This window comes from Felis catus, chromosome B1 (genome assembly GCF_018350175.1).
Source record: "Felis catus isolate Fca126 chromosome B1, F.catus_Fca126_mat1.0, whole genome shotgun sequence".
In the NCBI taxonomy this organism is placed as follows: Eukaryota; Metazoa; Chordata; class Mammalia; order Carnivora; family Felidae; genus Felis; species Felis catus.
Genome location: NC_058371.1, coordinates 75,053,601 through 75,067,115, shown reverse-complemented (window position 1 = coordinate 75,067,115; position 13,515 = coordinate 75,053,601). Strand labels below are relative to the sequence as shown.

The 13,515-nt window shown below is 34.6% G+C and overlaps 1 protein-coding gene across 5 annotated transcripts in view; it reads right to left on the bottom strand.

The window, feature by feature from the left end:
• FBXW7 (F-box and WD repeat domain containing 7) overlaps nt 1-13,515 on the bottom strand; it is a 228,094-nt gene that overhangs the window by 32,099 nt on the left and 182,480 nt on the right. The window contains exon 1 of one of the 5 annotated variants that reach the window (XM_003984938.6): nt 822-1,263. The exons of the other annotated variants lie outside the window; for them this stretch is intronic. Within the exon in view, the coding sequence (XP_003984987.1) occupies nt 822-1,082 (261 nt within the window). The 5' untranslated portion in view covers nt 1,083-1,263. Of the gene's footprint in view, nt 1-821; nt 1,264-13,515 lie in introns of those variants that run through there. 5 annotated transcript variants of the gene reach the window in all.

Sequence of the window (13,515 nt, the reverse complement as noted above, 5' to 3'; positions counted from 1 at the left end):
ATTACCTTAAAAATCTAGCTTTTTTAATAACTTGCACAGATTCTTATTTTCAAAATTAATATGAGAAACTTTGATATTCATTCTAATTAAGTTGTAATACTGGCTTTCAGAACTTCCCTGGGTATCTTGCAAATACACATTGGTGCAAATGCCATTTGCCACCAAAAGCAAACTTTATTTCCATCTTAGAAATCCTTCAATGGATAAAAATGCCCCAAATACATATCAAGGGAACCATTTGGAAAGGATTTTTATTTTCAGAATATTTTACAAAATAAAGGACTTTCTACAGGACTATAGAAGTCTTTTAAATATTATACTGTTTACTGAAAATCCTGACTTTAGAACCAAACGTTAATTCTGCAATTTTTTAAGGGGCACAGAAAGTAAATACGATCTTTTAAAATAAAGTCCTAAATATTCTAGTGATTCTAGACTTTAAAAGAGTCAACTAAAGAAAAAGAAAAGAAATATGTATAATATACAGAAAAATTAAAGGCAAAAGACTCACTAAAAGCCAACTAAGGGTAGAGTATTTCCAGGTCAGCATTTAACGGAGCCACATTTCTAAAGTCTAAATATATTTTAGTGGAAAATTCCCGGATTAAAATACACATTTTATTTTAAATTTAAAGCTGTTTACAGCTTACGTTGTCTTTGCATTATTTGCTTACATTCACGATATAAAACCGATACCAGCCATCCAGCCACCCACCAAAATTAGAGGATACTGCAGCCATCTCTGATGATACAGATTTTCCTTCTCAGGCAGGCACACACACACACAATCATACAACACAGGAAGAAAACAGATTACTTACTTTGTAAAAAATCATTTTGAGTGTGCCGTAGAAACCCATATTTTCTGTATTTTTCCCCTTCAGTGATTCTGTGCCCCCGTGTGTCCGGCTGCTTGGCAGTCTCTGACAATATAAACCTTTTTCAGGTAGGTATGTCACAGATTCTAATGTGGACATGCTCAGGCACGTCAGAAAGGGAAGATTAGGGAGCAGAACCGGCAACAAAACTCCACAGTAAAGGCAAATGCAGCTCAGTATCAAACCGCTTCTCGGGACACACATACATACATGCAGCTTGACTGAGGAGAACTCGAGGGAATAATGAGAGAGAACCGAGAAGATTATTGGAGGAGACTATGCCCTGTCAAAGCCTTGACTGAACAGATTCCTCCCTCAGCAGCAGAGGGATCAGATTACATCTTCCCTTGAACACAGAATGGTGCAGTCCAGGATTCAGCAATGCAGACTGCACATCAATTATATGGTGATCCGCTCCAGGGAACCCGTAAGCACACAACGCACTGAACAGAGGGAGGATGTGGGCAGCAAATGAGCCCGCCCCCACACGACAGCCCCCTTCCCCTTTCAAACTTTCAGGAGATTATTTTGTATTTTGTAAAACCTGCATTTCTGAAGAGTTTTAAGTGGCAAGCATCCTTTCCACAAATAAGTGCTTTCAGAAACATTTTGAAAATGGAATATATTTTCCATACAGTCCTCCCAACAGAGGCAGGGCAGGCTATTTCCACTAACTGTTATCCTATTGCAGTCCTGGCACAGACTGATCACATTTTTCAAGTAGCTTAGAAGATACAAAATGAGCAATCCCGAAGGGAGAAATTAAGTATTCTTTGTTGGGGGGTGGGGAGGATTTACAATAAAGTAAGCCAGTTTGGAGCTTGGAGCATTTGCAGAAATTATATAATAAGTTCTATCTTAACCTGCATACTTCTTATATTGGCATTTAATGAAAATGTTCCCTATGTTTTTCCATTCCCTTCATTTCAAATATAGTTTTCAAGAAAATTGCCACACTTCATCAATTCTTGGTAATCATGACAATATCTTAAGACTATCAGACTAGTATTAAGTGTGTAAAGTTTGGCCAAAATGTTCTATTTCTTCAAAGAAAGCAAAAACTGGGCTTATTGGGAGTCCTACCCTTATTTGTTCATTTAATCTTGAGTAAACAGGATGCACTGCACTTCTACCTCCAGAATTACTTTGACAACGTGTATTGCTTACCATTAAAAAGGCATTACATAATAATAAATACCAAAGTTTGCCTGAAGGCAACCTTTTTCTCAAAATGACTACTTCACAAATCTAGATATTTTATCTTGCAACTTGCTACACAACTAGCTTCGGGAGGGAGGCAATTGTAAGATTCCGTGGCCCATTATTAAGGGTCTAGTTAATTAACTCCTACCCTCCCCATTAACATTCTTTATTATAAGTAAACTGCGTGCCTATAGTTATTTAAGTACCTAAAATGTTCCTTCAGAAAAAAAGAAATAGTATTTGGACTTAGTACATTTTAATACTCTCTGCTACAGTTAACAAATGACTTTCATTAGGAAAATGATTCTAAATGCTGCATAAAGTAGTCTCATAATTTAAAAAATAAATGTTTACCTTTATAACAGACATTAAGTTAGTGTAGTATCTTTTACTTCAAAAAAAAATAAATGAAATAAGATAATCCAAAATTTTATGAAGATGTACATCTTGGATTCTTCTGGAAAGTATATTCTATATATTATATTATCTTTTTAAAAAAATCTGACTCTTAAATTCTTGCCCTCAGATACAATATGTACAAGTACCCAGCAAAAAGTTAATTTTCTAAATAAACAATCAGCTTACTTCAAAGGAAAGTTCTTTCTGAAAAGAAGTCTCTGGGGGGGGGGGGGAGGAAATCCAATGGTTAGGAAGAGACCCATAAAACCCTTTTGTTAGAAGATTCAGAGCACTCAAGATTTTAAAAAATACAAAGCCAAAAAAAGTGATTTCCCCTCCACCATCAGCCTCCGCTCCGGGCTATCTGAAGAAACTAGCTAATTATAAAATGAACACCTGACATTTTCTCTAAAATTTGTCAGTGGTAACCAGCTTATTAGAGGACAAATGAACTTCCCACCAATCATGTAACAGTATATACCTTGATTACAATTGAAATCATGTCCTGTCTTTAGATGAAGTAAGTTTTTCAAATTAAGTCTACTCAGTTGAGGACATAGATCAACTTTAATAAAGCAGGGATACTGCCTCAAAACCTAGGATATTTAAGGAAGAAAATAACATAATTTTCTATATTCAAAGGAATGGCTCCTTTGTATGGTATGAAGTTAAAGGGACACCTGACCTTCGCAAACATATATTTACATGTAGGTATGTATATTCATGTTTTATTTTTGAATAGGTAAAATATTTACACGATTCAAAAATCAAAATGATTATCAAAAGTATACACTGAAAAGACTTTCTACCACCCCACACTCCCCACATTCCATGGGTCCCATTTGATAATTATTTTTATTAATTTATCCTTTAAGTGAGAATGTAATAAACATTACATAAGTTAAGTACTCATGAAGATTTTATTTTCCTAATTATTTCAACAATTCTCCCTACTATCTTGTTACAATGTTAATTTGCACCATGAAGAAAGAATTTGGCAAGCAAAACTAGCCAACTAAATCTCTTACCAGATTTCAAATAAATAAAACAAAATAATTTTCAATATTCTCTAAAGTTCTATTAATGAAAGTTGTGATCTATTAATTTCATCATGATATATATATATATGAACAAAAGCAAATAAAACCATTCTCCATTCACCCAGCAATTGTACTACTAGGCATTTATCCAAGGGATACAGGTGTGCTGTTTTGAAGGGACATATGCACCCCCATGTTTATAGCAGCACTATCAACAATAGCCAAAGTATGGAAAGAGCACAAATGTCCATTGACGGATGAATGGATAAAGAAGATGTGGTATATATATACAATGGAGTATTACTCGGCAATCCAAAAGGATGAAATCTTGCCATTTGCAACTGCGTGGATGGAACTGGAGGGTATTATGCTAAGTGAAATTAGAGAAAGACAAATATCATATGACTTCACTCATATGAGGACTTTAAGAGACAAAACAGATGAACATAAGGGAAGAGAAACAAAAATAATATAAAAACAGGGAGGGGGACAAAACAGAAGAGACTCATAAATATGGAGAACAAACTGAGGGTTACTGGAGGGGTTGTGGGAGGGGGGGATGGACTAAATGGGTAAGGGGCACTAAGGAATCCACTCCTGAAATCATTGTTGCACTATATGCTAACTAATTTGGATGTAAATTTAAAAAAAATAAAAAATAAATTTTTTTTAAAAAGCAAAAATAAACCAAACATTCTCCATTCCTATTTCTGAGAGTATTGACTAAAATACAGATATTTTTATTATTTGTTTACTTTTAATTTTTGTTTTGAGAGAGAGAGAGAGAGAGCGTGTGCATGTGGGCAGGGGAGAAGGGCAGAGAGAAAGAGATGGAGAGAATCCCAAGCAGGCTTTATGCTCAGTGCAGAGCCTGCTGAAGGGGTCAATCCCACAACCCTGGGATCATGACCTGAGCTGAAATCAAGAGTTGGATACTCAACCAACTAAACCATCCAGGTGCCCCTAAAATACAGATATTTAAAACTTTATTCAGAGACTTAAGTTTTTCAGTAGTATGAATGAAAAAGCCTTTATGTGTGTATCTATCTTTTCTGACCCTTGAGGTAGACAGAAACATTTCAAACTGAGATCAGTCCACAATCTATGTTAAATAAGTTTAGGAAAAAAAGTATTTTACGCTTTATGCTAGAATGTTAACTAGTAAGTTCACTGAAAAAAAGACTAGTCAACCATTACTGCTGAGACAATACTTGTGTTTGTCATCCAAATTTTTAGAATCAATACTCAATGTATTAAACATATTTCCACTACAATACAATACACCTTCATGTAATTCCAGCTAAGCAATAAATTTCCCGTTGTATAAAAAAAACATTTCTTGTGCTGATTGACAACCTGTAAGCCTTACTGGAAATCTATCAGCAAGGGGAGTGACTGCTAACTCAGATTCAATGCTCATCTTATCACAACTCCATTGAGCTACGTGTATGAGAATGGATGAGAGCAGCAACTTAAGAAAGAAAATAAATAAATTAAAAAACAGTACAAAGATATGAAGATGTACCGCCTCAGAGGCAAAGCCTCTGGGAAATAAGGTAGTAGAATGATTAACTTGTGAGCTAGCATAAGAGAAATGGTTCTTTCTGAGCAATTAGTTGGGATGACTAAGTTTTTAGAAGGGCAAGTTGTAGTCACTGACAGAAACCAAATTATTCTACCTATAAATAGTGAGAAAAATATAAACAGTCAAGCAGTCTTCACTGAATTATGTATCTTCAGAGAAGTATGTACCTTTATACAGTGTCAACAACGGAAGGAGTAATAGAGTACTTTTCCTCACCTTGGGTCTCAGAGTTATTTCCATTTTAAATAAATTCTTCTACTGCACTCATCATACCTAAAAATTATTGTCATTATTTTTATATATCTTTCTCCACTACTATCTACTCCTTGAAGGCTCCCATCTTATTCTAGGACACAATAGAAAAATGATACATAACAAAAATTAATGTTTTTGAATAACTGGCCATACAAATAAATAGTAGCAACCAGGACATCATTTTTCTAAAGCATAAATATGTTATACTCAGTACTAAAAAGTCTTATCCATTGTACTAGAATTGATGATATTATACTATTATTGGTTCTTTTCATTATCTTGCTAACATTTAAAAATTTACTTCCATTTTATAATAAAGAATGTGTTTATATGTCAGTGATTTTCTTTATTATCAAGACAACATTTTTCACTCTGATATTACACTAGAAAAACTACCTACCACAACAATTGGCTGTCTTGCCCAAGCATAGAATTTAAATGAGAGACAGCTCAAACTTTCAACATCAAAGGAATGCCAAGCATACTGAAGCTAAAACAAACTTTGAAATCACACTAACCCACTGTCATTAACTTTCTGGGATGTGAGTTCTTACTAAAAGGTTCACAACTGAAACTGGCAAGTTAATAGTTTGTCATATCACGGGTATTGTCAATTAAAATAATATGTACGCCCAGCATCTACATTTTCCCTAATGCAAGTAGGTGGCAGTACTGATCAATAAGCTATTTTCCAGTCTTATTCATTAATTAAGCATTTATTTAGCAACCTGGAATTTGTCAGGCACAGGAGAGTATGCAATTAAGCAAATGTTTTTCTTCCTCCACTGAATTTAAGACACAGAATAGGGTAATATACACACTTCTGACTCTTAGAATTCACATTGATATTAGTTCAAAACCAGTTATTTGAGAACATGTAAAATAAAACAAGGTAAGCCAGATTTAGTTTGAAACTATCATCCAAGTAAACAAATAGTGAAATATTACTGTAAATCAAAATGCAAATCAAAATATAGCTCAGACTGCTTTAAATAATTTTTAAGATAACTATAATTTTAGGAGTGGTACTTTTATAAATTTTTCTTTTTCTTGAAGTTTCTGGTATTTATAGCTCTCTTTACAAAAATACAGTCCTTGAGGATTTGACACAAATAAACTGCAATATTAATTCAAGCAGTAAAAGCTTTTTTCATCCCTTCTAATTGGGCCAAATTAGTTATCTGATAAACATATGTGCAAGTACATATATATACACACATACATACATACCAGATGCAAGTTAAGAGTTTCATTTATCAGAGCTACAGAAGAAAACAATAAAGATGGGAATTGTGCTTGTTTGCTCTGCTAAAATTCATATTGTGGTAGAGCTATCAGATTTAATCCATGCACCAAAACGCTCCTTATAATATCTCTATACAGATGGGCAATACCTGCAATAATTGACAGAGTAAGTCACTCTGGAATGTATCCTGACTTCTTTAGAAATCAATTCATCTTTACATGTCATGCTTCAAATCCAAAATCAACCATCAGTAAGTATGTTGAATTCATATCCAAAAGTTCCTTCTCAAAATTTTGTTGTAATTGCTTTATAGTAATCCTTCAGCAAAGTAAGGAAAATATCATGAGAAACTATAAAAATAAGGTTGATTTCAAGAAAAATAAAACAGCAAATATAGAGAAGGGATGAAATCAATATTCTCTCAATAGAAGACCTAGAACTCTATTCACTCTTCTACTTTCTTTATCCAGTTCCATACTTACTGCTGCTGGTTGTGATGTTCAAATACATTTACCTACTCGGAAAAAAAAAATTTCTGTAGGTGTGCTATATCAATCTTATATTTTAGTATTAAAATAGCCTTTTGTTTCAAGGTTTGTTTAAAATTCTGGAATTAATGTCTTAAATAAGTCACAGATTAGTCATGACTTAAATTTAGTTATGACCAAAAAGTTTTGAGAAAGGGGCTAAAAGCTAAGAAGTAAAAAAAGTTGTACATACTGAGTCAACAACAACAACATTAATAGCAGGAAGCCATAACGTTTAGAACTAGAAGAGAACTTGGAAGTCATCTAATCTAGTTCTCCTTCATTTATGAAATGAACATGGGGTTTGGAATTGGAGAAACCTGAGTTTAAATACCAGCTTTGCTGTTATTAGAGTGGAACCTCCGTAGGGGTTGACCTTTTAGGAGTTCTAGTTTTTGTAATGGTAATTACCGCCTATCAACTTTACTAACCTAGCCCACAGAGTCATTGTGAGGACCTAGTAGATGCCCAGCATATAACAGATATCCTATAAAATAATAACTGCTATTAACAGGTGAGAAAGGTGAGGATAGAGAATTAAGTGTCTTGCTCAGGGTTATACAGCTGTATTAGAACCTGAGACTCCGGTCCCAAGTTCACTACTTATTAATTGATTTCCATTAGATACGTGATGGCTCAAGCAAGTTAGGTTCAAAAAATCAGACATTGCTAAAGAAGGAAGCAAAAAGCTATATTTTGCAAACAGCAATTGCATATATAAACTATGATTAAATCTTGATTATTCAGTTCATGGAATGATTATCTAGATCCATCTGACTGTGCTTCTGCTACATGTGGGAAATCTGAGGCAGACATGGTGACTGGGAAAAGGTGACAGAAACTGAAAGACTTAGGTTAAAAGAAATCAATTAAAAAATAATCATTTATATCCCAATATCTACAAAATGCTGAGGACAAATAAAAACATTACAGTAACCTTTCTCCCCCGCCAAGATACTTAAAATCCAGCTGGCAAGACAAGAAACTAATAGAGAACAATATCTATCAAGTGCCAAATTGGGTAGTGTAGGAGGTCAGAAAATGAAGAAATCATTCAAATAGAAAATTTCATATAAAATAGTCTTGCTTCTGAGTTTGGTAGCAAACAAGTTTTTTTTAGATGTTAAGGAAGAAAAAGGAAATTATCATCTGTGGACTAAAGACATGTGGAAATAACACTATCACTACCTTGAAGAATTAACATATGTAAGACTTCTAGTACTCACTGGTCTTATAAGGTGCATTAAGGAGTAAACTATTTACCAACACACCTCCTAATCCAAACATTTAATATTACAGTTAAAATATTCTTTAATTTACTAGTAACGGTTTCTTCAAAAGTACTTTCTGCCATGACTCATTCTCCCATTTTAGGGATAATATGTGTCCTTCTGTACAAGGAGAACTTTACTGTGTGGGCGTAAAGACTGTTGACTTTTTATTTAGTTATAAACACTGACTAATAAGGGGTCCTTCTGTTTCAATAGGCACTCCTACCAGATCATATACACAAACGGCTTGTACTTTTGAATATAGGGGGGAATGAAGAGACTTCAGAAATAAACATTCATTTAAACATGATAATCTCCCAAAAACTTGATGAAAAGACAGTAAAAAATGTATTTCAGGGCAGTAGGGTACATGATTCATTGATGTTCACCAATATGTGGGGAAAGGACCTCTGGTATTCAAAAGTGCATGACATACTTGGAAAATTAAACAGTTTGTCTTGCTCTGCTCCCAACCCTTTCTCCCCATGTCCTGCCTCTCCAGCCCCCAGACTCAAAGCCTCCTTTTAAGGAAGTCTTAAGGAAAACACTTCATTGTAGAGCGTTCAAGCTCACCGTGTAACTGTTCATCATGTAAAGAACTAGGGGAAGGGCTACTGTAAAGTAGAAGGTATGTGAGATTCAAACACATGATATAAAGTATGGTCCAATGTAAAATATATATGCAAATATTTAAGTGTGTGTGTGTGTATGTGTGTGTGCGCGCGCGCACGCGCCTACGCACGCGCACACACACACACACAAAGAAAAGCCTATGTAAATATATTAAAATATTCACAATGGTCATCTAAGAGGCGTAATAAGAGATTTTCCCTCTTTTTTCTTACCTGTCAATAAACAAGTTCACTTGCATAACCTTTTGAACCCAGTATGTGCCAACAACTGTTTTAGGCTCTAGGTATAAGGTGGCAAACAATGCAGATGAGCTTTCTACTCCCCTATAGTGTAACATTCCAGGGCGGGGTGAGGGAGAAGTCATCTAATAGGCAAACTAATACATGACTAAGATAATTTCATATAATGCTTAGTTCTAAGACAGAAATCAAACAGGGTACTATGAAAGAAGTAGGTAGCTAGGGTAGTAAAGCAGTGTGGCTAATTTTGAATGGCATCACCCGGGAAACAATTTTTAAGTCAAAATGATAGAGTAGAGCCTGGGATCCACAAGAATAAGGCCAGTCTAGCTAAGATGAAGTGACTGGTACACGATGAAGTCAGACAGGTAACCAAGGACCAGATCACGTAGGATCCTGTAGGTCATGGTCAAGAGTTCAGATTTAATTGTGAAGTCATTACAGGATTTTCAGGATAAGAGTAAATACAACAGAACTTCTGTATATATTTTTGCCTATATTATTTTTTATATTTTCAAAAATATATATAAAATTAAATATTGCTTACAAAGTAATTCTCAGTTACTGATTAAAGAAGATATAACTCTTTTCAACTCTTTCGTGCAGCAATTACTCTTTCATTTCCCTCACACTTACTCTCAAACTCAGCAGCTATCCCAAAAGATTCCTAAACTTGGAAAAGAGAATTATACTACTTTATTGGGCTACACCATGTGCCAAGCACTATTGTAAGTCTTTATATGTCATAACTCAACTCTGTAAGAATGAAGGAGCATCTACTGCATCATATCTCTATTACCTTGCTCTTCTATTCTCTATGTTCTGATTTTATCCTTACATTTAATAATTTACTTTTTTTGAGAAAGACACTGATGTTGGGCTCAGATCTCTATAGATGGACAATGCATCCAGCCTTATTATAACAAATGTCTATAATGGTAAATGATATGGTTACCTTTAGTTATTAGAGACAAAAGGATTTTACCCATGGTATACTTTTTAAGACTGCTTATCTGTGATCATAAAAAAAAATTCCAGAACATAACCACAGAATCTCAAAGTTGGAAAAAGCCTTCAGCTAAAGCTAAGTACAGCCTCAGGTGCAACCCTACTTATTAGGTACACTCTCATTAGCATGTTGTCACACAAGATCTGTTTAATCTAAAATACACATTATTCTCAACTCGGTAATCTTTTATTGGTTGGCTTCCCAATTTTGATAATTATGTCCAATTATAAAATTTGGCTAGCAGATACATAAAGTCCAGATTCAAACTTATTGTATTTTTTAAAATATAGCATCTCTTCTCATCTCAATCATCTTACGTATTTTCCACAAGAATTTAAACTGAGAAGGGATAACTTTAATCTTTTAAAACTCTAGTTATGAATCAAAGTCTGTGGACTTAAACTTACTTCACTTATTCAAAAACACTTATTAATTCCATATTGGTGCGAGGCCAATATGAAACATAAATCACACCAGGTTCTTGCTCTAGCATCATGGTGATCTTTAATCAATTCTTTACTTATTTTCGAGTACCTTGCCTGCTCTTTAAGTATTTGTTTGATGCAGCTGTCAAGTAAGGAGAGAAGAACCCAATAATCATGCCCCCACTACACTTAAAAAGGAGAATTCTAAAGAGTCATTTCAGAAACATCAAATTATATTTTAAAGCAATAATTTAAGAAACTGCATTCTTTGCTTTGAAAGAATCTAGAATTATCTGACTAGCATAACATCTACATGATCCCCTAACTTTTTAGGAGATTTCAACAGACTATAAAGTTTCAGTAAATAAAAGCAGAGTACAAAGAAAGATTACTAGAAATAGATGGGTCATGAGTAAGGTTTCACATAATTTTTGCCTGTCATGGAAATATTTTCAAAATAACTGTTAATGTGAAAAGGTATATGATTTATGGTAGTTTTTTTTTATTTGCAGTGAATGTAAGGTCAATAGTCAGGAGCACTTTGACATCTTGGCAAAACTATTAGAATAGAAATATTTTATTTATAGGGCACCTGTGTGGCTCAGTCATTTAAGCATACAACTTCGGCTTAGGTCATGACCTCACGGTTCGTGGGTTCGAGCCCCACGTCGGGCTCTGTGCTGACAGTTCAGAGCCTGGAGCCTGCTTCGAATTCTGTGTCTCCCTCTCTCTCTGCCCCTCCCCTGCTTGCACCCTGTCTCTGTCTCTGTCTCTCCGTCTCTGTCTCTGTCTCTCTCTCTCTCCCTAGAATAAACATTAAACATTGTTTTAAAAAGATATATTTTAGGGGTGCCTGGGTGGCTCAGTTGGTTAAGCTTCCAACTTCGGCTCAGGTCATGATCTTGAGATTCGTGAGTTCAAGCCCCGCGTCCGGCTCTGTGCTGACAGCTCAGAGCCTGGAGCCTGTTTTGGATTCTGTGTCTCCCTCTCTCTCTGACCCTCCCCGTTCATGCTCTGTCTCTCTCTGTCTCAAAAATAAACGTTAAAAAAAAAATTAAAAAGATATATTTTAAGTTCACTTTCTTTATTAAATTTCTTTAATATTTAAGAACATATTTATCTATAAATACTCAAGGCCTCCAAATGTTTAAAAACTAACTTTGAAAGTTTGCCACACTTGATACAGGATTCTAAAATGTTCTTTCTGCAGGATGGGTATCATGAGTTTCCTTCCAGTTGTGTGAACTCATGGTATGTAATCATGGCACGATGACTACTAAACAAATGTGCATTACAATTTAAGATCTGCTCTGTGCATACAGCTGGTCTGTTGAGAACTGCTACATGGTGATTTGAGAACACTTTAAGAAACTGAATCTTAAATTCTCTTTAACTGAGTCAATACATGTTCAAACTTTTACAATATGAAAAAAAAATCCTATGAGGAATAGCTTAAATCTACCAAATTACATGAAGTCAAAGCTAACAAAAAGATGTTGAACTACAGAAAATTCTTAAAGTTGTAATATTTTGTTAGCCTTTGTGATAAAGACATGCACACACATACACACACACACACACACACACACACACACACACACACCCCATCTTCATTTTCAGACATTCCTTAAAATTTATTCTATCAAGAGACAAAACAACATACTAAGAACTTAGAATAACTTTCAAGAGATGTTAAATAAAGACAGGTTAATCATCATGATCACAATGTAAAGGGCAGATTAAAATTAAATGGTATTTTTCAGACATTTTTATTTAACTAGCTTTTATTAAGCAATTGCAATAAGCAGATTTTGTTACTGGGAGCCTGGGTGGCTCAGTCAGTTAAGCATCCAACTCTTGATTTAGGCTCTGGTCATGATCTCATGGTTCATGGGTTTTGGCCTGCTTGGGATTCTGTCTCCCTCTCTCTCCACCCCTCCCCTGCTTGCTCGCTCTCTCTCTCTCTCTCTCTCTCTCTCTCTAAATAAACATTAAAAAAAAGATTTTGTTAGACCAAGATGTCATTTATACTCCACCAATTCATTTATTTCAAAGACTTTAACTTTGTGAAATGTACTGTACTTGTTTTTCTATATAGGGAACACAGAAAAAGGAAATTATGTGAGAAAAATTTATGGGGAGCCTCTAACCTCAAATTCCACTGTAATATTATGAGTCTCATCCAAATGAATCCTGAGTCATATAATGGTTCTCTATTTTCTAAACAATGAAACAAGATGGGAGAAGGAAACCAAACAGTGATTCAAACATTTTATTTTGGTAGTTCTAGATCTGCTGCATTCAAGAAATATTTAGCCAGGGTTACTAAAAGCCAGACACTAAGCAAAAAGAATGAAAAACTGAGCAAGATGTAACCTCTACCCTGGAAGAACTCCCAATTCAGGAGGAAGAACAGACAAGTCAATTAAAAAAAAATGACGAATCAATATAATTGATGGATGAAATTGCTCAATTTATATGACAATGCATAGAGCTAGAAAGAGGAAGAGATATTTTCAAGAAACACAGATGGCAATATTTTAAACCTAAGAAAAAAGGAAAAACAAACACTACATTTAATCTGATTTGAATACTCCTTAACTGCCCACCATCAAAAAATACTGTAAACTAGTCAAACTTGAATAAGCAACTCTTTAAAAAAAAAAATTTCTCTTAAGAAAATGAAGTATACACAGAAGAGAACTTCAGGCACTCTTCTAGGTACTTACATAAACTCATTGAAACTGTCTAACAACCCTGTGAAATAGGTACTATTATTATCCCATTTTACAGATGAGGACACAG